This window comes from Accipiter gentilis, chromosome 6, assembly GCF_929443795.1.
Source record: "Accipiter gentilis chromosome 6, bAccGen1.1, whole genome shotgun sequence".
Lineage (NCBI taxonomy): Eukaryota > Metazoa > Chordata > Aves > Accipitriformes > Accipitridae > Astur > Astur gentilis.
In genome coordinates this window covers 14,524,764-14,550,617 of record NC_064885.1, presented here as the reverse complement: position 1 = coordinate 14,550,617, position 25,854 = coordinate 14,524,764, and the positions used below count along the sequence as shown (strand labels likewise).

General features: G+C 48.8%; 3 protein-coding genes across 9 annotated transcripts; 1 reads left to right on the top strand and 2 right to left on the bottom strand.

The window, feature by feature from the left end:
* Positions 1–1,713: 1,713 nt before the first annotated feature.
* Positions 1,714–9,054, bottom strand: PIGX (phosphatidylinositol glycan anchor biosynthesis class X). The gene is made up of 6 exons (XM_049802880.1): positions 8,980–9,054; positions 7,979–8,042; positions 7,360–7,501; positions 6,209–6,422; positions 4,837–4,937; positions 1,714–3,750 (listed from the first exon to the last, which is right to left on the bottom strand). The coding sequence occupies exons 1-6, from the start codon at positions 9,044–9,046 to the stop codon at positions 3,592–3,594; spliced, it is 747 nt and encodes a 248-aa protein (XP_049658837.1). The 5' UTR covers positions 9,047–9,054; the 3' UTR covers positions 1,714–3,591.
* A 156-nt stretch (positions 9,055–9,210) lies between these two features.
* On the top strand, positions 9,211–13,662 carry CEP19 (centrosomal protein 19). The gene is made up of 3 exons (XM_049802881.1): positions 9,211–9,354; positions 11,907–12,105; positions 12,410–13,662. Exons 2-3 carry the CDS (start codon positions 11,976–11,978, stop codon positions 12,769–12,771), a joined length of 492 nt encoding a protein of 163 aa, XP_049658838.1. The 5' UTR covers positions 9,211–9,354; positions 11,907–11,975; the 3' UTR covers positions 12,772–13,662.
* Positions 13,663–13,742: 80 nt separating this feature from the next.
* NRROS (negative regulator of reactive oxygen species) lies at positions 13,743–24,890 on the bottom strand. 7 transcript variants are annotated; one of them, XM_049802859.1, is made up of 6 exons: positions 24,804–24,886; positions 24,513–24,612; positions 24,318–24,403; positions 23,483–23,529; positions 20,052–20,175; positions 13,743–19,802 (listed from the first exon to the last, which is right to left on the bottom strand). In XM_049802859.1, exons 1-6 carry the CDS (start codon positions 24,846–24,848, stop codon positions 17,835–17,837), a joined length of 2,370 nt encoding a protein of 789 aa, XP_049658816.1. In that variant the 5' UTR covers positions 24,849–24,886; the 3' UTR covers positions 13,743–17,834. The 7 variants fall into 7 exon arrangements, with proteins under 7 accessions (XP_049658816.1, XP_049658817.1, XP_049658818.1 ...); XM_049802860.1 differs by lacking the exons at positions 23,483–23,529; positions 24,318–24,403; positions 24,513–24,612 and adding an exon at positions 20,791–20,904 and having other exon boundaries at positions 24,804–24,890; XM_049802861.1 differs by lacking the exons at positions 24,513–24,612; positions 24,804–24,886 and adding an exon at positions 20,791–20,904 and having other exon boundaries at positions 23,483–24,402.
* Positions 24,891–25,854: the final 964 nt, after the last annotated feature.

Sequence of the window (25,854 nt, the reverse complement as noted above, 5' to 3'; positions counted from 1 at the left end):
TCCAGGCGGCTCAGGGTTCAGCATTACCGATGCAAGCAGCATGTGTTAGCTACAGCAGCAGGATGCAGGGCAGGTTTCCATGTTGCCACCTCCTACCATCAGCAACCTAAGCCACTAGTCCGATGCCCAGGTTCCAAGAGATGCAGTAGCAACACAGCTGAGAAAGCAGTATACGTGCCCTCAAGACTTCTCCCCCAAAATTCCTGTGATACATTTAATTTTCCAGATGACTTCCCCAAGCATCCACCTGCCCTGCAGCTTGGACCTCATCTCCTCTGTCGGTCCAGACTTGAAGCAACATCTGATTTTTCTTTTCGAAGGAGAAGGATATGCATCAGGCAACTCCTCTTCATAAAGGTCTGGGGGGAAAATAGCAAGCTTCCACTAAGGCCTCAAACCTCCATGCAGGTCCAGGCACAAAGAGTGCAAATCAGACTTTCCAGCTTCTGTTGCTTTCAACCAATGCTTCCTGGCTATCTCCTCGCTTACTCTCCGCAGAGTTACTGCAGAGCCAGTGATCACAGAAAACCTGCCCCTACAGACCTACCTTATTTCAGCCCCATTCTTCCAGGAACAATACTCCAAAGTGACCCTGCTGTGGCTGCTGGAGACCACTCTGGTCTGCTTCCTACTGTGGGCAAGGACATTGTCTTCGCTTCTCTTTGCGTATTGCTTTGTTACTTTCCCACTCTGACTCAACTCCATAGTTGATCCTCCCAGGATCAAGCTTTTGCTAATTCCTGTCTGCATGTACCTCTCATGAAACCACAGCAGATTTCTGAACTTCACACTTGCCTCAGCTCTACTGTCCTTCCCTGTAAGGTAACCTTACTTCTCCTTGCTGCTTCGGCCTTGTACCCCTAAACCCACTCAGCTCCTGCTCCAAACCATTTTCAGAATCCTTATCCCCCTCCCATTCTCCTGTCTCCCTCCCCAGGCACGTCTTTTTAAACAAGCTAGGAGGGGTTTTTTGTTTTCTTTTTGTTAGACCCATTAATTTGTAATTCAGAAAGTCTTAAGTCCTAACGTGCCCCTTCCCCTTTCATTGTTTTAATTCTGTCCTTACACACATTAATGATGGATATGTTTGTGTCCGACCCTTGTATCTATGTTCCCTTGCTGAGAACTCGGAGCCACCTCACTTCTGTCTCCAAAGCTGCCAGAACGTTTCCACAGGGAAACAACTGCCTTACAGCTCGTCCTCCCTATCTGCCAGTGATCCCCACAGGGCTGGCACCTGCGTCCTCCTGTGCCTGGCACACCATCAGGGCATGCCTGGTAAATGCAGTGCTTGCTTAATGACACTGGTTTCTGGTATGAGAGAGAAACTTTAGAAGGCAAATTCCTTCATACTTAACACTACAATAGTTATTAAACTTATTTACAGCTTTTAAAGAAAACCTTGGCTATTGTATTTGTAATAAAAATGCTATGGATTTAAAAACAGCAAATACTTGCTATTTGCCATAACACACATCCATTGAGAAGTTCTGCGATTTCTTTCATATTTTATATTAATCAGAATCGGTATTACTCAAGTTCAGCTGAAGAGCTTATCAGTGGGATCTCAATGAATTGTAGATACACTTAGTGAGCCACGTGCCAACCAAACTGATCAGTGCACATTTAAACTGTTCTGAAGTCAACTGTTTGTTCAGTACTGACAGCACTAAGCCCCCCTGTAATTCAGGCCCCTCCTGCCTCAGTTTCTCCTACACCATCTTACCACTAATGTGGGTTTCCATTCTCACATCCTCACTTGTACAGATTTCCAGATCATCCACTTATGTATTTTTGCCATTTGCAATATTTTTTCTCATTTGTCCACAAGACGTTACCATTTCCTTTCACTAGGTTCTGATATTGGGCAGCTTGCTTTAGCTAAGGAATTCAACCTGTGATTTTTAACTGTTGTTATCTGATGTTTAAAAAAAAAAACCTGTGAGCTTTCAGGCGATAAAGACCTGCCAGAGCTGAGTGACAATCTGGGATGTTGCCATTCCAAGGGTCTGACTGCAACACAGAATTACTTACCTGCTTAAGAGAGAGAGCACAAGAACAAAGTCAACTGTGGGAATTAAAAATCCCACTTGGAGACAAGCATTACAACACTGGTCCACAGCCCTGCTGTGCTGATGTGGTTAAACAGGCCACCAAATCCCTCTGCAATTGTTCTCTTCAAGTCTTCCCTTCCCCCAAGCAGATGCAATGCATGACTCCTCTGAGGTAGTGGATGAAGTACTGGCGCAGCCATCATCATTCAGCACAGTCAAGGGAAAACAAGAGCCCAGTGTCAGAACACTTGCCAACCTGTCGTGGGCGAAATCACAAGACGAGCTCTCTATTGAATTCCAGCAGAAGCAGAAAGATGCCCAAGGGATCCTGAAGCTACAGCTGGACAGCAATGAAAGGACGATTCTGCTGATGAGAAGTCTCGGCTGCACACAGAGCCCTCAAAAGGAGGACGGACTCTGAAAACCATAATTTTCATTCATCCCACACACACACACACTCCCCAAAATCACCTGCTTTTACTAACTTACTCTCAGTTTATAGAGAATAAAATCTACTTTCTCCACCAACAGTCCCCAGGAGTTACTGTAAGCTCACAATGCCACCTACTGACAATTAGACACAGCAGCCGAGCTCTTCTGTCAATCCAGAACAACCCAGGTTTTCCATTAAGTAATTTCCTCTCCATTTCCTTGTATTTAGCAACTGTTCTGGTGGCTGAATGCAAGTCTTCTAAATATTTGCTTCTAGTTAGTATCTTTTCACCAGATTCCATCTTCCAAGGTTTACTCTTTCCACTTCTGAAATAGGGTGAAATTTCTTTCAAATTTTTTAAACTTCTTCAGCTCTAACTAATTTGACCAAAAGCAGCTAATCCCTCTCAGTTATTAGAACAGGAGAGATTATTTAAGCCTTCTCCTGTTCTCACAAATTCATATGTAACCCATCTAGGCAGTGTAAACAAGCTTAAAATTCAGCAGCTTTAATGACTAGCTAATGTTTTTCAGACCTTTAATAACCAAGCCCCGGGTCCATTGGTTTAAATTCAAGAAATACAAACACCTCTGCAAGAGGTAGCACTGTAGTTGAAGCAGACTCTGGGCCAGAGGGAGGGAATCGGAACCAAAACAGTGGCGGTCCTTCCAGCTTTTTGCGGCGCTGTTCCTACCCCTCCATCTGCTTTGTCTATTGATAACGCACCAAAACAGTCTTCTGGTGTGTGAAAGGTGTTTGTAAGAATTAGGCCAAGGGAACTATAACCCATTACAGGACCCTCACACGTTACCAAGATATAAGTAACAGTAGAACAGGATTAATTTATTTTTTTTACTGAGAGGGTTGTCAAACATTGGAATGGGCTGCCCAGGGAAGTGGTTGAGCCACCATCCCTGGAGGTATTCAAAAAGCGAGTGGACAGGGTACTTCAGGACCTGGTTTAGTGGGCATGGTTAATGGTTGGACTCGATGATCTTGAAGGTCTTTTCCAACCTAAATGATTCATGATTCTATGATAATTTAGGAAGCTGATGTAATATTCAGTTAGTTTTGCTGGATGGAGGTCAGCCATTCCATATTTCTTTATTCTGAGCACGTCATGAGGGAGAAGTGTCCGTGTTTGCATACAGCTGCGAGAATCAGAGTGGAACAGAGCACCGTGGCAAGAAGAGTCACGACACACACTAAGGAACTATGTTGTCTGAGCCCCACTGGAACCTGCAAAATCGATTCCTCATATGCCTACAAAGAAAATAAATGGATTACATGCATTTAACAAGCTATTTCTTTTTGACTGCAACTTAGAGGATTAGTAACCAGACCACTATTTAATTAGCCCTTTGCTAAGGCTTCTTCTGGGATTCAAAATCAAAACCAAGATGGACATCACCTTTCAATTTACAGCAAACAGAGCACCAGCCGCTCCTGCAGTGCAAAGCTCAGTAAATTTACCTGCTACCATTTTAAAAGGTAGCCATTTCTATCTCCTGTATCTTTGTTCTTACAATAGGCTTGCCTTTGAGGATATGGATGTAATACAGCATGGAGGAGAGAAGCTCTCAGAATGAGCATTTCTCAGATCACTGAGAAGCCAGTTTTCTCCAGGGCAAACAACTGTGTGGAGGAAGCTCAAAAACATTTTTGGACAAGAGCAGCAGATATCCCAGATGTCTGCAGGTATCTTAAATATAGGAAGGCATGTGTGTTACAAAAACAACAGATTTGTTACAAGACAAATTAGTCTTATTTCTGAATCTCTACACTACTGCAACCCTTTTGAGTATCAAAGGCAGTTGTTGACCACACTAAAGATCCAACTTTCCTTGGTTTTGAACACAGAATAAAGAAACTTCACCTTTTCCTAGATACTTAGCCAATCAGATAACAACCAACCAATCAGAAGTGGCCTTTTTTTAAGATGTTATCCCTTCAATCTCTGGGGGTTTACCCTTCTTTAGTTAGATCATAAAGTAGCTTTCCACTTTACCACTCCTCTGAAGCACCTATTTTTCAATGACCTTTCTTAATCTGACAACTACCAATTACATCCTAGAATTCCAAGTAAACTATTAAAAAAAAAAGGTGAGGACAGCAGCCACCATAAAGGACTAGAAGAGCACAGAGTGACCCCAAGCATGTCAGAAGGGCAGGATGACCCCCATTAAAAGCTGGTCAGAAAGGAAGAAGGGAGCCTCCCTAAAGAGGAGTCACACAACTAGTCTTTTCTTTTACAGATTAGTTCCTGTGCTATGGAAGTTGCTAACCACAGAAAAAAGGCAGCAATTGTTAAATGAGAACCAAGAATTCCCACCAGAAATAAGAACTCACAGGTTTATGCGTTACGCTGTACCACTGACAGGGGCTGTCAGTTTTGCCCGAACAGGGAGCTTCCACTTCAGCAGGCTTCCAACACTCTGCTGACAGGTGATCTACGGAAGACATTAATGCGTCAGCAGGATGCAGACAATACGGCCTGCAAGACTTTTCCAAATGAGGTATCTTTCCTCCACAACAGCTTGACAGAATCTCCTCCCTGAAAGGCAATAGGTGAAACAGCACTGACAGAAATGTACCAGCTAACCTGCACGGTTAAAGTGGTCCGGGGCAGTCCTTTTAATGAACTTTGCAACTCTTCTCTTCCTGATACAGTAGCTACCCAAGAAAGAATCTCACCTGTGGGGTATCTTGGGCCTTCTGTCCTTAACAGGGCAAAGAATTCATCATTGGCCTGTAGACCCCTCAACTTTAGCCACACAGTTACAATTTCTCTTCCCCCAAAACAAAGAAGTCATTCTTCCATTTCTCCTTGTTGACCTCCTGTTGGCACACAGAAGAACTCCCCTCCAATACTTCAAATGCTTTCATATTAATAATAAGTATGTTTTCTTGCTTATAAGTAGTAAATGTGGAAAAAAAATGGGAAGATTTCACACCTCTTTTTTAACTGACCAGGCAGTCTTCCCTGCCCCTAAATTTATCCCAGAAAATCACTGCTCAGATAATACACAAGTGAAGATAAAGGAGCTGAGAATCATTAGCGCATGTGTCTTGGCACCTAGCAAGAATGATTTTGTGAAAGGAAATACAATTTGTAGCAAAAATGTAGGATTTCATTGTCCATGTAATCTGAAATATTTGTTGTCAGTGGATATCAGGTTCTTGTTTCACAGGAGTCTGAGACTCCAACCATTCTAACCTTCAGGCACACAGTTTTCTAGATTCCCCCCTTATATGTAGGGAATGCAGGAAGAAAGTGTTAGAAACCATCAGAATACTTTGATTACTCTAGATACATGATAGTGAATATTAAATACGCCCCGCATGGCTTCAGCTGCCAAGAGAAACGCTGTGAAAACGCAGTCTGAGCAGCTGACCTTTAACAAGCCAGGCCCTGCTGGGATAGTGACAAACAGACCAACTGCCAACACTTTCAGGCACAAGAGCCCAAACAGCCTGCTACAGTACAAGGGTACAATGGTAGCAGTGCAACACCAAGAAGCCTGTTGACAATTAATCTGCCCTTGGCCAGGCAGCAGCAGCATTCAAAGAGGAAGACAACATGGTCTTTATCAGGGCCACTATCTTCCCCTTGTGTTCACATGACTACTGAGAGCTCCATCTCCAGAAGACAGATTCCAAGCTCTGGATTGCCCACGGTTATTCCTCTGTTCCCCAAAAGAACACATAACGACAATCTCACTGTCACAGCAGCAGACCAGTACTTCTGGGCTCTTCAGAACAATCAATGCTTCCTCACTCTCTTCTGCTGGCCGGTGGTACCGCCCATGCACAGGCAAGGCAGCTTTAAAACAGCGAGAGCACCGAGGGTCAGGTTCCATGTACAGGAGAAGAAGAAGATCTGTAGCTAAGTACTCAGGGGCCTCCACATCAATGACATCAGGAATTAACACTGCCTGCAAGTGGAGAAATACACAGATGTGGTTGTGATCAGAATTGACACAAGGGAGGGATGCTGGAAAAAAAAAAGTATGAACATTTTGTGCATGATTCTGGGATTGAAGAGGCCACTGTCTGCTGCGGTAACCTACTGCAGCATCAGACGGGAAAACTATTTTCCTCATTCTATTTTCTAACACTGGGCCTGATTTCACGGTCAGGAAGATCAAGTTGGAAATTCTGTCCTTAAACTGTTCCAAAATAACTTTTCAAGATCCTCTCCAATGAGTGATTCTTACGTGTGAAAAGTTTACAGTGCAACCATGCCTACAGCCAAACCTAAGAGGCATTAGCTTAATGATGCCTATAAGCAAGGCAATACTAGCACTTGCAAGCATCCCAACAGCAGAAGTTGCCCAGTCTTTGCAGCTGTATGTTTTAACTGAATTAAGGGCTTAAGTCCCTAGTGAATTAAAGCCACAGCCTTAGCACATCTCTCTAACCAAAATGCAAAGCAAAGACTGGAAAGCAACACGGAAAACTGTGATGAAAATGAAGCTGTGAAGCTACTCAGTCCGAATGTGCAGCACACTACTTAGAGCTCACCACCGCCTCTTTTGTGGGGGTTAACCTTCCCTCTTCTCAAGCTGAATAGCTTTTACCATAGTTGTTCATTTGGGTGTGAGCAGAGTAGCAGTGGCTCCCCAGTACACATGCCTGTGTGTACAAATATCAGCAGCGTGTGACGCAAAAGGCCCTGCACCGGATGATGCTGATCAAGCTGAGAGATACAATGAGATGTCACGAAGATGATACTGTGCAGCATCTCCTTCCAGGAAAAGGAATTAATCACCTTGGTTCAACGAGCCAGATAATGACCAGAAATTACAACTTCTTGAGCATACTTGTCATTATCTGAGTAAACGTCAGATGCCTTCGCTTTGGGGTTGTTACCTTTGTTAAATTGTGCTGCTGCAGCAACGCCAGCTCATAGGGATCCACGTAGATTCCTGGAGGAAGATGAGTTCTAGCTGCCACTGCGCATCCTCCTGCATCTTCCCCCACTACACCGAGTTCTACCTTCACCAGCAGGTCCCTTCAAACAAGCAACAGAAGCAAAACATTTATACCTGCACTTCAAAAGATGGCACAAAACCCCCCAAGAAATGTAACTCTCAAATGTGCAGAGGTGTGATGCAGCTCTCACGTACTATGTGCGACAAATTCAGAAAAGAGTCCCCTGTCGAGCCATGCTGTCCTTCTCCGTTTAGGGTGATGTAGTTCACCCTAACACCACATTCATGACCAAAATGAAGTTTCACGTCTTTGTTAACTTCTCAGAATTACCAACGGCCTCTGCACAGATCTTAGAAAGGGGCCTCCTGTTCTTCCTCCACTATCGCTTGTAATCGTTAATTACTTGATCATGCTACTATATTCCTAGTGCCCTGCCATGCCTACAGATCACAGCTCAGTGAGTTGATACAACTGTGCATGAATTAGAAGAGAAGCTTCTTCACACGTAAAATTACCCAGCACGTTATTCTGATGCAGCGCCAGGGTGACAACTTACCTGTGAAACCCCTCTTTCAGAAGCTCCTGCGTGACAGTGGCATCCTGACAAGCAGCCCACACATCTAAGATAACACAAAACAAACGAGTAACGGTGTTTACAGCATAGCACACATCATTATCACATGGGCGCACAACTTTAACAAGTGAAGTCGTATAATCTATGAGCGCATCCTCTGCAAAACCTCTCACAGCAAAAGGGAAACAGTATTTCAATTTAGTACGACCACCAGCTGTTTTGTCAGTAGAACACCAAGCTCCAGCTACCACGAAGGCTGAAGTATCTCTCCTTTTTTCCCAGTAGAGCAACTTTCCAAAGTGTGCTTTTGTTTTTACTGAGGAGTCTGTAATAATCCCCACTTTCCCCCACTGCAACCCCCATAAGGTGTGATTCCTTATCTCCTACTTCTGTATCAGTCCCTGTAAGATCCAGATTTTAACACTGAACTTTGTGTTACAGCCATTCTTGTCTTTATTTTTTCTCTGTTTCCACAGGATTTCCCTTTTAGATCTGAAACTCCAGTTGTCTTATGGACAACATCAGTATCTGCTTGAGTGGAGACCTAAAGCAAGGTGACGTTGGCTTTCCGTGAAATTTTGCAGAACGTATTGCAGCTGGTTTTCAGTTACCTAATCTGGAAAATTGCTTGCTTCTATTATTAATTTCAATAATAGAGTATTTCTGTTCGAAGAGACCTACAATGACCATCTAGTCCAACTGATGACCTGACCACTTCGGGGCTGACCAAAAGTTAAAGCGTGTTATTAAGGGCATTGTCCAAACGCCTCTTAAACGCTGACAGGCTTGGGGCATTGACCACCTCTCCAGGAAGGCCGCTCCAAGTGTCTGACCACCCTCTGGGTAACGAATGTTTCCGAACGCCCAGTCTGAACCCTCCCTGCCGCAGTTCCGACCCGTTCCTGGGCGTTCCCGCCCCTGGATCCCCGGGAGAAGGGCTCAGCACCTCCCTCTCCTCAGGAGAGCGCGGGGCCGGCACTTACGGAGGGCGCAGAGGAGCGCGGCCAGCCAGGCGCGGAGCGGCGCCTCGGCCCGCCGGCCGGCTGCCATGGCGGTCGCGGTCCGCGGCGCCCGCCTGACCCCGCGGGGCTTATCCCCGCCTCGCTCCGCGGCGCCGGCGAGACCCGCCGCTAAACGCTGCCCCGGCGCTTCAGCCTCGCCGTCGTTCCCACCCGGTGCGCAGGTCCGCGCCGGCCGGCCGCCGCGCTCCGCAGGCGACTGGCGCGGACAGCCCAGAGGGGGCCTTCGCCGCGAGGGCCCGGCGGCGCGGTCGTAGCCGTGGCAACCGCGCAGGGGACGCCCGGGTGGAGCGGAGCGGAGCGGGCCGGGCCGGGCCAGGCGCGGGACCGCCGCCTGAGGTGAGGGGAAGGGGCGAGAAGCGGGCAGGCCGAACCCGGTGCTGTCCCGCTTCCCTTCTCTCTCAACGTGTAGGCCTCGGCCGCGCCCGACCCCGAGGGTTTGCTCGTCTGGCGGAAACAAGCGATAGAAAAGCGGCCTTGTAGCGGCAGAAGCAGTTCTGCTGCAGCATCGAAGTTGGCAGGGTTAAAAAAAAAAATATCTATTTGTGTTTGAGAACTACTGAAACCAGTCTTTCTGGTAGCGAAGGTCTCCGCCCGCATTACCTGAAGATACGAAACCTCGTTCCCCTCTTTTACGGGGATCTGAATGGCTGCTCCTCGTGTTTGTATTTCTTGTCTAAGGATTTCTTTGCCGTCGCAGAGATAGAGGTCCACTCGTGATTGCCCGTCACCCTTCGAAAAGCCATTTCAGTTCAGCTTGAAGTATCGTTTCTCATTTTAAGATAGTGAAAGTGGCTCTTGAGAGACTTCTGCTTTTCTACCTGGTTCATAGAACTATTTAAAAGCAAAAGGTAGAGCAGCTGTAGTTCATTTTCAGTATTGAGAAAATTACTGCAAATTTGAACTCTTTCCTATGTGGTTTTTAACTTTACAACTCGAATTTGAAGTACTTTTTGAAGATTAATGCAACTTGCCTTGATTTGGAGACATACATTCATTTTGGGGGTATAATTTCTTACTTTGCCTTACTGGAGCCTGTAGGGTAGCTGGAGAAGGAGATAACCTTCACCTTTGGCATATTTTCACTTATTTAAAGCCAAGGGAAAAATAACACATGCATTCAGTGTTGGTACACTAAGCTGGGAAAGAGGATCTGCAGCAGATTTAGATCTTTAAGTCTCCTCTAATATTTCATCTGACTCGAAAAGGTGTTGGAGCCAAGGGCAGAGCTGACGCTGGGGAGTTCTCAACAGCATTTTGGGGATGGACCAATGCGATAAGGCAGAAAAAGAGAAGTTGCTGATGCCAGTCAGACTGACGTTCCCCCTCTCCTGTTGCAAGACAAAATGCTTCAGAGAAGAGTAAAAAGCATAATTATGGATTAGCTTCCTAACCTCACTCGTGTAGTAGCTGACCAACGCACTGATACTTGAGAGTTCAGTAGTCCTTACTTAAAAATGAAATTCTAGTTTGTACAGTATGTTCTTGCTATCTATATAAAGGTAGCCATAAGTTTAGTGTGACAGTCAGTGTTTCCTCCCCACCAACCCCTTTTCTCCCCTGTTTAAGTAATGCAAAAGTTCCCGGTTCCTCCGCACACACACAGAGCAACTCAGCATTTTGAAGACATTCTTAAGACATTCTTGACCTTCATGAACATTTTATAGCTTAAGCTCTACGGGCGGTAATGTGCTGTGTAAAAAGCATTTCCATTTGTCACTTGTAAATTCTCAGCTTTTCAGTTTCATTGATGGTGTGTTTTAGTTTGAGAAGGAGTACAGTTGAATATCATCTCCTCTCTTTGAAATGAATTCATATTTTCTTTGTTGCCTAATAAGGAGTTTAATTGGTTTTGGTCTTCATTCCTGAGACTCCTCTCTCTTTGTCCCATCTGTCATTGGTCACAGATATGCTGCTATATTGAGGTCACTCTGAAACTGTAAGAAAGCTTTACAAAATCTGACTAGGTACCCCTCCTCTTAAAATCTTTCAAAAAGAAAAGGGGAATTCCAGTGTTACGTACATCAACATTATGGATGCAAGGTTTTATGAAACAAGGAGTATGAGATATCCCCAGGTTTGTGACAGAAACGGAGACAAAGAAAGGATATTTCAACCATATCAATCAATTTGTATCTTTTCAAAGCAAATATGTATAATATACACAACTATGTATAATGGAATTCTGTCTTTGTTGCATATCTCTTGCAACATTCAGATTTGATTTTGTGGAAACTCTTTCAGTGGGGTTCCAAGACTTTTCAAATTTTTGTTTTATCTGCATTTTTGTGAAGATTTTTTTTCCAAATATGCTCAAATCAGCTTACAGCAAAAGTGTATAATTATATCTTTTCTGAAAAATCAGATTCTCCCTGAAGTCACACCTGGAGCTTTCATATGAACTATCGGGCAACACAAAGTTAAAAGCCTGGTGGTTAGAGCAGAAAAGGGTTTGGTAGGTAAGTGATTCCTGGCTTTCCAGAGCAATGGATACAAGATGCAGTAAATGTTGTTTGTGAAGAAACTGTAATACATTGATTTACTATTTTATGACATTTTTCACTTTTAAAAAGGAATAAATATTAAACCCCCCATCTTTTAGATATCATTTGGCTACATAGTACTTAGGTGGTAGATCAAAGAATTAACTTAGGTGTGATAACGTAATCCTGGCCAAGTAGTGGCAGAGGTATAACCCAGCAGCTGGGAGTCACTCTGCACCCTGGCACCCGGGGCATGTAGGGACGTGTTCAGCTTCCACTGAAACTGGGGAGACTGAGACCTTGGCTGCATGGTTTTGCTGAACTTGGGTCACTCTAACCCTGATAAAAAGAACAGTACCAAGAGATGCTCACACTTTCTTTCCCGTTTTTTCTTTTCCTGTTTTTCAGTGAGCTTTGCCATCGCTGAGGACATCTCTGATAAAGCTGACCACGCTTCAGCCAGTAACAAGAACTGTAATGACTTACGTTGCAAAGAAGTGCGGTGTCTGCTTTCAGCCTCCATCCATTATCCTGATCTACAAAGACGACAGCAAGGATAAGACTCGCCAGCGCATCATGCCTGTCAGAAACTTCTCCAAGTTCTCAGGTGTGGTGTGTTTACTTGTAGCATTCCCCAAGTCCCCTCCAGGCACAGTGAGAGGAACAGCTAGTTGGCAACAACATTTTTAGTAACTGCTGCATAGCTTCTTACGAGCATGCAGGGAGTGCAAAGAGGGGTTGTTTTGGTGTAACACTCTCTCCCCCAAGGAGCCCAAGACTATGTCTTATAACCTGGGTGGTGGCTCTGCTAAGTCTGGAGGTCTCGCTTGTAAGGGTTTGGGGGAAGAGGATCTGTTTATGGGAAGAGATTTGCTTGCAGCTGTCAGTCTTCATCGTGTCTTTCTCTTTAGATTGCAGCATGGCTGCCGAACAGCTGAAGAATAACCCTCGTCACAAGGTGTACCTAGAAGGAGTCTCACTGCATCAGCTACAGAAGCTGTACAGTTTGCTGAAAGGGCATTTGGGAGGAGAGAGCTTGGCTGAGAGCTTGGAAAAGTTTCAGCAGGAAGAGACCATTGACCCAGAAGAGGATATGAACAAACTAGATGACAAGGAACTAGCCAAAAGGAAGAGCATCATGGATGAGCTCTTCGAAAAGAACAGGAAGAAGAAGGATGACCCAGATTTCATCTATGACATTGAGGTTGAGTTTCCACAGGATGAGCAGCTGGAGTCCTGTGGCTGGGATGCGGAGTCAGGTGAAGAAATCTGATTCCAGACAAAGATGCCTTGGATGGGCAGTCCAGAGACAGACCTCACAGTCCTAATAGAGAGAGCAATGTCTGCATATGTATTCTACCGCATTGTTTTCAGCTCATGCAATTGATGCATGTTACATTGGCTATGGAGAACCCAAGGCCCAAGGTGCTACAGCAATTCCAGGTTTAAGTGAACTTTGTTTAAGAAGCCAGACTGGATGAAATGGAAATCAGGCAGCTGAACTTATTGGGTATTTTTAGCCTTTTCCTATGTATGAGTGCCTAAAATAATTTTAAATTATTTAATCTGTCATTTGTTTACATTTCAGTCAGCTTTGGCTGAAAATCTCACCAGCTTCCCTTGCTGTGATTTCTGTTCAGCTTTGTCTGAAAATGAAGTGTTAAATATTTATATCTTGAAAGCTTTATTGTACAAGTACGGTATTTGTTATTACTGGATGGAATGTTAAATATATATTAGTCTTTCTAGATAAATCAACACTGCATTGCAAACATTACTGTCATGTTTCCTAAGCAATGCTTATATCTCCAGCTTCAGCTTACACAAATATAAATCCTTGTATTTAAGAAATGGAATATCTAGAAAATAAATTAGTTTTGAAAGTACTTTTGAAAATACAGTGATTTCAAACTGCTGAAGTGAGGTGTTTTGCTTCCTTATACTGCTGGATGATGCTTTCTCAGTAAGTGGTCAGTTCTGGGAAAATGTGCTTGAACTATCCAAAAAAAGTTAGCATGGCAGAAAGTCACAAAGGCTGGGGGTGGTTTTAGAGTAAAACAACCCCTTTACCCCCTGCTGCCTTATCAGACTACAGTTCCCAGCTCACTCGAAATCATGCTAGGGGACAACCTGACGTGACAAGTAAAGCTACAGCAAAAGGTCCTCCACATAATGTTTTGATGGTCACTGAGAAATTAATCTCTGCGGGAGCATAATCATGGACTCAACGACAGATCAATATGATCATAGTTGAAGACCCTTTACTAGTGCATCAGACATCATTTTATACATTGGTTACATCTGTACATGCGCTTAGCTGTTTTACTATTGGTTACACACATTATTCACGTGCTGTCCACGCACCTAGTTACACTTAATGATTGGTTATATCAACACTGTACACACGCATAAACATAGGACATAATTGGTTATACTAACTAAAACATGCAAAACTTGTCTCAGTCTAATTGGTCAAGATAAACTGCCAAATTGAGGTTCTTTGTGCCAAGTTCCCTTTATCGTGGAATGCACACCTGTGTTCTTCTAATTGGCATCTCTTTTTTTGTCTTCTTGTTTATTCTGTTCAAGGCCTTCTAAAGGCATCTGGAATGCTCTCGTGACCGTTAGCTAAATATATGTCCACACATCTCTGCTAACAAATATTTTACTAATACCACTGAAGTTTTTAATCCCACCATCTGCCTCAGCTGATTTGTACCAGCCAAATCCTGCTCTCTTGTAAGAACTGGATGACTAAGTTTAGGGTTCACTGGAAAATGATGCAATTCCAAAAGCTTCCCAGGTTTTGGCCTTCTGAACCTGGATGGCTGTGGGGGTTGTGAGTAGGATGGCCCTTCATCCCGAGTGGAGTGGCTCAACAAACTGACACCCGAGGTAACTAAGAGGAGTTGTAAATTGCCTCCAAGATGGATTTAGTTCCTGTCTTCCTTCTTACAACCACAAATTAATTAAAAACCATCAATTTTATCAATAAGACATATAGCATAGAATTCGGGGTTTAGAAGAGCTCTCCTCCTACACACTGAAATGATAACAAGTCAGTTCTGTGAAAAATCTGAAACAAGTATCAGTTAAACCACTGTAATTTGTCATCACTGGAGAAGATGCGTGAGCTTACATTTTTCCAAGGGATTCTTCAGAAAAGAAATGGAAGCCAGTGCCTTTCTTGTCAAAAATTAAAAAAAAAAAACAAACAAAGCCTGACTCAGCTTTCCCAGGAACGGAAGGGGTGTGTACATCTCCAGCACAGGCCTTGCTCTGTTTCCAGTAAAAAATTGCAACATAACAGCATATAAAGATCTCCCACTTGTGTGGGAGGGGACCCGTGGGGACCTCTCCTCCCACCCAGCCTGCCCCGGGTCAGGCCAGCCTGCACCCGGCTTTGTCCTGGAGGGGCTCAGAGGAGGTTGCCTGCACCCCCCTCCCCGGGCATGGCCATCCTCACCAGATGAGGTCTACATGAGGTCTAATGAGTGCTCAGTTGAGGGGGGTAATCACCTCCCTGGATCATGAGGTCCCTGCTGGCCCCTTCCTCCAGCTCACCCCAGTCCTTCAGAGCAGCAACCCTACCCGATATCAACTGGTCCTCCCAATTTGGGCTCTTCTGTGAACTTGACACAAAGGCACTCCGTGGCCTTATCCAGATCTTGGACAAAGACATCAAACGGGACAGATCCCAGATCAGACCCCTGGTGCCTTCTCACCAGCCTCCTGGTAGAATACGTCCTACTAACTGCTACCCTCTGTGCTTGATTATCCAGCTCATTTTTACCTACCTGGTTGCCCACCCATCCAGACCATGACATCCTCACTTGGATGCAAGAACGTTGCAGGACATGGAATTGAAAGCCTTGCTGACATTGAAGTAAATGGTACCCGCTGCTCTCCTCTTGCCTACAAATCTATCCATTTCATTGTGAGATGCAGGCAGATTGGTCAGGCATGACTTACCCTTGGTCAATCCATGCCAACTGCTCCCAGCCACCTTCTTCTTCTGGAAATGTGCTCCAAGAAAGCATACTCCATGGTTTTCCCAACATGAAGGTGACCATCCTGTTGCTCCCCAGGATGTCCTTTTAGACGTTACTGAAGATGAGTGCGACATTTGCCTTTCTCCAGTCACTGAGGACCTCCCCTGATTGCCATGACCTTGCAAAGACGATGAACAGCAGCTTTGTAAGGATGTCAACCACTCTACAAGTGGAAGCTGATCTCGTTGCTCTGACATCCCTTGCACATACCGGCTCCAAGCGAGCCTCGGTTTTCTGGGCACCGTGCCCCTGTGCCTGGGCAAAGCTGCTAACACCTCCCATGATGGAGGAGTGTTGAGTATCCCCCACATCAGCTCAATATGAGCAAGAATACCCACTTTTTATCCACATCCCAGGCAGTGCCAGGCACCTGGGTTCCTACCTACATGCATGCCCATGGCTGCGCTCCACATCCCCCTGCCAAAAGGAGCAGCAGCAGTGGCCATGGTGGTAGAAGAAGCACATGCATCCACCTTCCAAGGCCAGATCCGGCACCCGCAGCAGGGGGAAGTGGCCCCAAGGAGAGGGGTGCTCACAGGGGCACCCTGTTCACCCTGCCAGCGGGGAGACACTGAAACACGGCTGCAGTACCTAATGCCAGCACAGACCCGATGAGGACATCACAGGGACGTATTTATAGGTGACTCTTGTCCCTTGGGCATGCAGCTTACGGGCAAAAGAACAGCTGAAATAAGTTGAGGGATTCCCCAGCTGGGGCCTGATTTGGTTTTGGCTATTTCAGTCTAAAATAGGGCCAGAAGGCAGCCATATTCTGAAGCAGATTTGACAGCTGGGTTTCCAGAGCCTTGTCAGTGCTTGGCCCCAGCAGTGCTGCCAGATGGTCCAGCATGGTCCGACCAACGCCATTTTTTCCAGCCTGGCACAGCAATCAGCCACGCAAGGCTCACCAATGACCTCAATCCTCATCCCCACACCTGTGCCAGGGAGGATGCTGCCTGCACTACCCCTCCAGCATCACTCCTGGCCCCACACCAGCCTGGGGCATCTCCCTCCACCACCTCCCAGGACAACTCCAGTGTAAGGTCGAGCGACACTTGGGCTGGCTGCAGGGCCTCGAGCCCCCTGCATACCCGACATCGCCCCGCTGAGCTCATCCAACTCCAAGCAAGGACAAGACCTCAGCATGCCCACACTGGTGCTGCTGCTCGCTTCCCCACACCCTGTGTTCCCTTTAAACTCAGAGCCATATTTCACTGGAAAAATCCTGATGGTGCCAGAGGAATAAAGCCGCTCCGGTTCTTAGCAGGGCTTTTGAGTTAACACAAACCACCATCACTTCTCACTTCCATCCACAGTAACCCTCCGAGGAACAAAGCAGCACTTCCCCAGGTAGTGCACTGCTGGTATGGGAGAGCCGGTACGTGCTGCGACCAGGGCTGGGTGGAGGAAACCCCCCCAAGCCGCTGCAGCTGACAGCCTGCAAAAGTGGGGCTTGCGCAACAAGGAGGAAGGCTTTCTCTTAGTTTATCTCCTTTGCATCTGTTTAATCCAGCAGTTGCTGGAGAAAAAGAAATCGATGTAAAATATTACCCGTGATGTAATTTATTCTCCTGTCTTTCAATCAATGTTTTACAGCATTGCAGCTTGGGCTATTTTTAATGGGCTTTTCTAACCAGGATCGCAACTTAACCAAGCAACAACACCCCAAAACGTGTCTTTCAGCCCTGCGGACAACGCCTGTCTTATCAGCACACACACACACACACGGGTGCACACCCAGGGTTGCCTGCAAATTTGCTGGTGCTGGCAAGAGTAGCGTGGGAAGCTGTGACCACAGAGACCCTTCTCCGCAGGGCCCAGATGATGCTTGCTCCAGCCTGGGGTGGTTTGTGGAGGCTGGTTGCAGAGCTGGAGGATGTTTTGCAGTGGAGAGTTGGCTACAGGGTGTGAATAAATAAAAGGAACTGCCTGAAGGGGGGAGGGGAAACAGCGCTGGGGGAAACTGTCCATACCCCTTCAGCTGAGAGGCGTTTGGTGTTGTGTTCACTCAGCTCTCCCCAACACCAACTGAAGGTTTCTGCTGAAGATGTGTCCCTTGAGGATGCCCAGCACGGCCCCAGGCTCCATCATGGGACACAGGCACACACCCTTCAGGTACCCTTAGGGCATCTGTAGCAGAAACAGCAGCTCTCCCAGCACCCCCTGGTCCTAACATCCATCAAGCTTCCATTTCACCCACCTCGGAGGGGTTATTGCCTGTAATCCTGACAACCCACTCACGTTCACTGTTCCTGAGCCCTCCCTCCCTCTTCCTCCTCAGCCATCAGTAAGGGCTAGACACCCCACACTGGCTTTTCACCATTTTCAGCAGCTTTTGCTTGAGCGTGAGGAAGACAACAGCAAAGGCCACCAGGAGCGTCAAGCAGGTGGGCAGAGCCAGCACGAGGTAGAGGAGTGCCAGGTCGGCCGTTTGCCAGCGGCAGCTCCACAGGACGGGCTCTGGCAGTGCCCTGGGGCTCAGTGTGTGGGAGGCATAGCTGCAGGTCATCTCCTGCCCGTCAGGGACGTGCAACCCCTCGACCCGCTGCAGGGAGTCCCACCAGCCCAATGTGCAGCAGTTGTAGGGGTTTTGGCTGAGGTAGACCTCCTGCAGGCTCTTCCCCAGTGGCATCCGCGTGACATCCAGTGGCAGAGCCGGGAGGCAGTTGTCCCGCAGGTCCAGGCTGAGTAGTTTCAGGATGCCCAGCGAGGAGGGGAAGACGCTCAAGGAATTCCCTGAAAGGTCCAAGCGCACAAGGCTGTTAAAGGCAGAGAAGTCCACAGCAGTGGAGGAGAGGCTGGTGTTCCTCAGAGACAACACCTGCAGCGTCAGAGCAAGGTCCTGCAGCCACCCCAGGTCCCCAGACAGTGCCTGATGGTTGTCAGAAAGGTCCAAATGCATCAGCGACGTCCCCTGGAAGGGGTGGCCACTCAGTCCCCGCAGACCACAGCCGGCCAAGGAGAGATGAGTCAAGGTCTTGACACCCCTGATGTCCACACAGGGGGGAGTTTCCGCCTCACCTGCAACAGCTGGCTGGGGACAGAGGTCAACCCGGTTGCGGCTGAGGTCCACAGTAGTGATCCTCCTGGTGTAGGCGAAAACCCCAGGAGGAAGCACCCGGAGCCTGTTGGTGCTGAGGTTGAAGAGCTGGAGGCTGGGCAGGATGTCCCCAGCCCCCACCTCTGCCCCCAGCTCCACCAGCTGGTTCTGGCTGAGGTCCAGCTCTGTCAGCATGGCTAAGGGGTCCCCCTCTGACAGCTGAAATGTCTCCAGGCAGTTCTGGTTGAGCTTCAGGTGGGTCAGGGAGGGCATCTGGGCCAGGAAGCCCTCCGGCAGGTACCAGACCTGGTTCTGACTCATGTCCAGGAGGTGCAGGGAGGAGAGGTTGCTGTGGCAGATCTCATCCCAGAGGCTGACTGTCGTGATGTTGGTGGAGTTGCCATCAATGAGCAGGAACTGCACCGTGACATCCGCCAGGGATGTGCCATTGGGGAGGCGCTGGTAGAAGCTCATCTCGTTGTCCTTCAGCAACAAGGAGTGCAGCTTGCTCTGCCGGGGCAACACAGGGAAGAAGAGGAGACGATTGTGGGACAGGTCCAGCATCTCCAGTTCAAAGAGGTCATCACTTTCCAGGGCCAGAAACCACTCAATGACATTGTTACTGACATTAAGCACCCTGAGCTGGGTCAGGCTGAACTCCACTACGCACGGGAGGTAGTTGTAAGCTATGTTGAGCCTCTGCAGCCTCTGCAGCCCTTCAAAAGCTTGGTCAATCTCAAAGATGTAGTTCTTCTCCAGGTTCAGCTCCAACAGCTGTGTCAGGTTCGTGAAGACAGATGAGTCCAGCCTCATGATGATGTTCCTGGCCACAGACAAGGACTCCAAGGAAGACAGATTCCAGACCAAAACTGATACCATGTCCTCAGTGAGGCGGTTTCCAGCTAGATCCAGCATCCTCAAGGCTGGCAGAGCAGAAAGAGCAGCTGCTGTCAGCGAATAATTGGTGAAGAGGAGGTTGTCTGCCAAGGAGAGCGCATGGAGGCCTTGGCTGCTGAGGAAGACACCGGGCTTGATGAGCTCCAGCCGATTCTTGGTCAAGCTGAGACGCCGCAGCTGGTGGTATGAGAGCAGAGAGGCATTGCCCAGGACCTGGATAGTGTTGTCATCAAGCAACAGCTCCTCAGTATCACCTCGAAGATTTCCTGGGACAGAGCTCAGCCACCTCCCAGTGCAGTCCGCAGTGCTCTGCACCTAAAGCAAGAAGTAGATACGTAATGCTGCTCTGAGAGGCAGGAGGTGGGGGGAGATGAGGAGGGAGAAGTTTGGGAAGCAGAGTGACGATGGAGGAGGTGGCTCTATGGTTAGAACCTCAGCAACCCAGTCCACTCCTAGCTAAACCAGTAGCTGGGAGGGTGAAGGTCTGGAGATGCTGAGACACCTGGGCTTTGCAGGGCAGGACCAACCACTCAGAAGGGTGAGGATATGCAAGAGAGGACTTACGAGCTCGCAGACACCGGGAGACGTTGTCCAGGCTGTGACTGCCCCGCTTCCCCATCCCACTGCCAGGAGGACCAGAAGCAGGGAGAGACCAGGGAGCGGGGCCTCCATCTCAGTGGCAGCACTCCTGCGGAGGTGGAGACAGAGGTGAGAAGGTCAAAAGCTGCAGACCACTCATCCTGAAAGACCCAGTTTTTCCCAGGGAGCCCATCATGGCAGCGGTGATCCTTGTGCACAGCTGGCCTCCTGCCCATGGCTGCTGCCTGCTCCCATCATTGCCCCCAGGAGCACCCAGAGGCAATGGGCTCCCGACATGCCATAGTGGTGGCCACTGTTCCCCGCGAGACCTGGACCACCACAAGCTCCCCATGGAGAAACAGCGAAGAGCCCTGGCACCAAGCCCACCCGCCCCAGCAGGAGCCCTCATGGGGGTCCACCAAGGAGAGCCTGAAGGGCAGGAGAAGAGAGGGGACAGGGAGGAGGCACCCAGTCCCCGCACAAGACGGCGCACATGGGAAAGGCACTGTCGTCACTGCACAGCTGCTCGCAAACGCCACTGAACTGCAACCCTTGAGCAGAGGCTTCCCCCCTAGCCAGGGCTCATGGCCCCCCTCTGCAGTGCCAAATACTCCCCCGGGGGACACCGACCCAGCCACCACCAAGTCCTCTCCAGCACCCATCCCTGCCAGAGGTCCTCCCAGGGAAGCAGAGGCTCTCCAGCACAAAGTACCCCGTTACTAACTTGGTGGAACTGGAGCTGACGGCATTTGCATCTGGGGAAAAGCTGAACCTCAGGCAAATGAGCAGCGAGGTCTTGTTGAGGGCTCAGTAAGTGGCGTTTTCATAACTGCCAGAGCTTGAAGAAGAAATGGGGGGTTATTTTTGGCAGCCTAGGTAGCCAGAGGCTTGCAGCACAGAAGGAGCAGTGGACACATCCTGGGTTGTCTCCTTCCTTGGGACAGCCAAAAGCATTAAGCTGGTGTCTTATCAAACTGGCATTCATTAATCTGGTGGGGATGGAGAAGACGACCCTCTTCCCTAGGCTGGAGCTGATGCACAGCAGCTTGAGCCTTCCTGAGCCCTCGGTCTCCAGCAGTGCCTTGCACTCAGGCACAGTGGCAGGAGAGGGACCCTGCTGTGTCCTTGCTGCACCCAAAAACCAGGGACTTTGGCTCTGCCTCGCCTTCAGCCCCTGAACCCCTCGACAGAAGCTCGCGTTTTCCTTCATCCAGATCACCCTTTCTTTGCTGCCCAGCGTTGGGCCTCCTCCAACAGGAAAAGTGCTTCCATCCTCCCACAGTCCTCCCTGGGGCTGCGGGGATGGTGCCTGCCCAGCCAGAAGAGCAGGCAGCAGCACCAGCAGGAAACGTCTGCCCACAGCCCCACAGAGGAGCCCACATGCAAGAGGTCTGGGAGCGCCCAGGGTGCTCCCCACAGTGCATGCCAGCCCCAACACCGGGCCACGCAGCCATGGCTCTTGCGAGTGGGGGCATTAGCGACACACAGCCACCACGGATCTTCAAGGTGGCACGGGGGGCTCCCCAAAAACCCCCAGTGGGGTTTTCCCCCCAGCAGAGGTATCGGGGGGCAGTTACTCACCGCGTGGGGTGGTGCACAGGGTTTGCCACAACTCATCCTGCAGCCGACGGCCTCTCCGGCTGCGCTCGGTGGGGTCTCTTGGGGCCAAGGGTAGGTGCAACCCGCTGGGTTTCTCTCCCACCCGCTTTCTTGCTTAAGCACTAATATAGCCTTTGCGGAAGGAGCTAACGGAAACTGCAGTCACATGGAGGCAGAAAGCGTGGCCAGGCACTTTGCTTACTGATCTCAGCACTTACAACCCAGGTCATGCACTCACAAACAGCTCCCCAGCAAGGAGGAACCATGGGGGCCGGGCAAGCAGGGAGGGGGATGCTAGGGGGAACTGGCCTCCGCCAAGGGTCACAGAGCTCCTGGCTCTCCCGCTGCTCCCAGGAACAAGCCAGGTCTGGGGACAACCCTTGCACCGTGACTCCTCTGCACAGCTCCAGCAGCAAAAGCCCTGCAAGGGTTTCAGGCAGCAGAGCTAGTGACCTGGGGGGGGAGGGGGGGGGGGGGGGGGGGAAGGGGGAGGTTCTTGCCTGCAGACCCATGCCACTGACCCTGCCGGGGCTCAAGAAAAGCCATCAGCTGCACGGCGCTCCCCTGCATGGTGCCTATTCCTACTGTGCCCCTCTAGTCCCCCACTTGCCTCCAGCGCCCAGCACAGGGGCTTCAACAGGAGCCAAGGGATGCACTTCCTGCAGGGGAAGAAGAAGGTGCTGTTCTTTCCCATTGCATCCCAAGCCGAGGTTGAACATCTCCCCACATGAGTCCTCGCTTTGAGACACCAGCGCCCAGCCCCTTACATTGTCTAGGTGAGATTCAGGATGCTCGGATCCCACTGCCCACAGACCTTTGGGTCTCCTGGGGCTGCTTGGGATTTTGGCAAACCCAGCACTCAGGTTGCAAGCCAGACACATCTGGATACAGGGACCTCCCAGGTGCTGACCCCTATGTGAAAATCAGCATAAATGGCTTTTCCCACAACTGCCAAGGCAGAGAGCAAGACAAAAATCCACATTTCCAAGGCAACATGAACAGGGAGGCCCCCTTCCTCCTCACCCCCCTCTACCCCAGCTCTCCACCTCCCTTCCCACCCCATGCCTACCCTCTTCCAGGGTCCTCATGCACACCCCCAAATCCCCAGCAAATCCAGCCACTGAGGAGGGAAAATGGTTTGCCTGGATTTACCCAGCTGTGAAAGAGTTCAAAACTATGGACAAAGGATTCAGCCCTGCAACAGAATCCTGTCCGGTGGGATCAGCAGGTACTGCCCTGCAACATCCATGCTCCATGTCCCAGGCACTAGTGCCAATGGGACCTTCTGCAGCAGTCAGGAGATGAACCATGTTATTGCGGCACACCAAGCACCTCACCAAGGGATATCACAGCCTAGGTCACCCCCACCTGCCAGACCAAGTGGCCCCCAAACTCCTGCAGCCAGCACAAATGACTGGGGAGATATTTTTTACCCTAAATTTCATTTCTTCTCTGGAAGGAGACTGAGCTCTCCCATATCACTCACAAAAAAGCCCTGTGGTTTCATTTCCTCCATTTTCAAGGAAGTTTGAATGTATAAAAATCAAGAAGGAAAACAGAGAAGCTCTCCTCATCCAAGTGAACTGGAGCAGAAGGCAGAAGCTCTGCAGCAGGGCAAAATTCCCATGCCGTTGCTTGAGGTCACACAAAGGGCTGAGACAGGCTGATGACTACGGACCCGCTCCTCATCCCCAAAACCCTGCCATGAGCCCAACCTGCACCAAAACCGCTGATCTGATGCTTGGAGATGCAGGAGCCGGCAGAGATTCACCCCAGAGCTGGGAAGTCCTGAAGCTGTAAAACTTGAGCATCCTCACCTGTGGCAATACTCCACTCTCAGGTGATCTGGAGACTCCTGGGAGACCTTCCGATGAAATAACCTTCATGTGATACCACCAAACAAGGTGATGCCCCAAGGGTCAAACCAGCTTCCTCCTTGAAGCCCAGGAGGAGCTGGGAGAGAAAACAACGTGCTTCATCCTCAGTCCATCGCTTTGGCCAACCAAAGCTAAGCCACCATGTCCCCCTTTTCCCAGCAGCAAAGGTGCTTGCTGAGGGAGGCATCATGGGGTGGGAAAGCCCCCGCACTGCGCGGCCATGTTTCGCCCACCCTGTCCTCCCCAGAAAGCGGCCACACACCAGTGCTGCTCCCTGCAGAGCAGCCACTGGCTTCATGCTGGGGCAGCTGGCAGCAAGCAGCCTTGCATTTCACACTTTCCCCACATCCTGCAGCCAGACGGTTTTGAAAACATCCCAAAGCTACTGCTTCCTCCCCTCCTTTTCCTCTCAGGCGGCATCATGCCCCCACCCAGCCCTCCCAGTAAAAACTGGGTATGTGCTTTGAGGTTTTTTTTTTATTTTTCAATACCAGCATCATAAAGGGATAGGGATTGAGCTGCCAGGAGCTGCTCGTCTGATCAGCTCTTCCTGAAGCTCCAGTCCAGCTCAACAGCACTGGTGGATTAAACTGAAGGAGATTCAGCCACTTGGAGCAGTGTCCACACATGCAGCTGCAATTACTGCAGCTGTAGGAAAGGACCTGGAATCCCCATACGGTTTTACACACAGTGACCTTCCTCCATTCCTCCCATCTCCTCTTCCCTCCAAACCATCTTTTTCCCCTTAACAAGCCTCCAACTGTCAAGCACAAACAAAGAGAAAAGTTGCAATAAGAGGGCAGCCTCCCGATCGCCCCTGGACTGCTGCACCCAGCACAGGACCCCATGGGAAAGGAGAAACTGCAACAGAAAACAGCAAACTCATCACTGCACCTCGACATGCCCCTTGTTTTCCTGCAGAAAATGTGATTTCTTCCTCAGTGGAAGCACCAAGAGAAAGGTCACTCACGGTTCACACACCAGCAGGCCCACAGCCTCGGAAAAGTTGGTGCAAAGCGAAACAGAAATGTTTCTCCGTGGGCTTCCTCTACTCCCACTGCAATGGAGAACTGGACAGAAATAAACAAGTCGTTCTGCAAGGGATGACGGTGCAAAGCATCCCTGGAAAGCCTCCTGCTCTGCTTAGTCTCCAGCATTTTGCTAACAAGGAGAGGATGCAGAGAGCAAAGGGAAAAAGGGACAAGGAGAAGAATCAGCCACTCTGGGAAATAAGCCTGGGAAGGCTTAGAGAAATACTTACAGAAACATCACCATCTCCAGGCTCATGGGAAGCTACAAACGGCATTACAGAAAATATCAGGTAGTGACCGACTCTGTTGCAGCAGAATCTCGCCTGTTAGACCTCATCAGAAAGGGAGGAGCGGCTGCATGGCGAAGAAGTGTCTCCCTCCAGGCATTCATTCCCAGGCACTGTGGTCAGCAATGACTCTGAAAAAATTTGGATTTTCTTTAATTATCTTCAAAACCCACATGAAATTTTATTTGCTGTTTGGCTGAAGTGTGCACAGGCAGCGCAAACATAAGAAGACACAAATGAAGAAGTTATTTAATTTAATCACCTGCTCTGGATAAAACAAGGGAAGCTGAAAGTCTAACCGTACCTCAGAAGCTGCTGGTCATGGTAGTCACCTCTAATTTAAGATTAACAATGAACATAAAAAAGAAAACAGATCATTTGTTACATAGCCAAAAGGGAACAGCTAAAATGGCCAGCTGGACAGGTTGACTTTAAACTACAGCTCTGGAAGTTTGCCTGGCTGAATTTCTCAATGGGAATTCACCCAGTTTATCCCCAGGGAATAGCAGAGGACATGCCCCATCCCAGGACGGCACGGATGCATCGATGTACATGAGGATGGGCATCTCTACAGCCCCAGTGCTGCAGCTGAACTGGAGCTCTGCAAGAAGCACAGCTTCCCTCCAGTGTATTTCTTGCAGGGAAAACCAAGAGACAAAAATTAGCAATTTATAATCAGCTTCAAAATAATGGGGTTTTTTGGTTTTTTGTTTTTTTTCCCCAGCTGTAGCCAAACAACCTGCTTCGTTGTTTACCTAGCCACGCTTGGTCCTCTTCCAAGGAAATGCATGTGCTATCACCGACAGTCACTGAACTAAAGCTTCAGGCTCTGGTTTTGCAGCAGCTCGTGTGCCTGGAGCCAGAGCATCCTCCTCTGGGCTGCTCCCTTTCCAGCAGCAGCTCATGCTCCTGGCAGGCTCTCACTCTACAATTACCCATTTATCCACAACTAAGCTCACCTTTGCTCCCCCATTTTCAGCCATCAGGAGTCTCC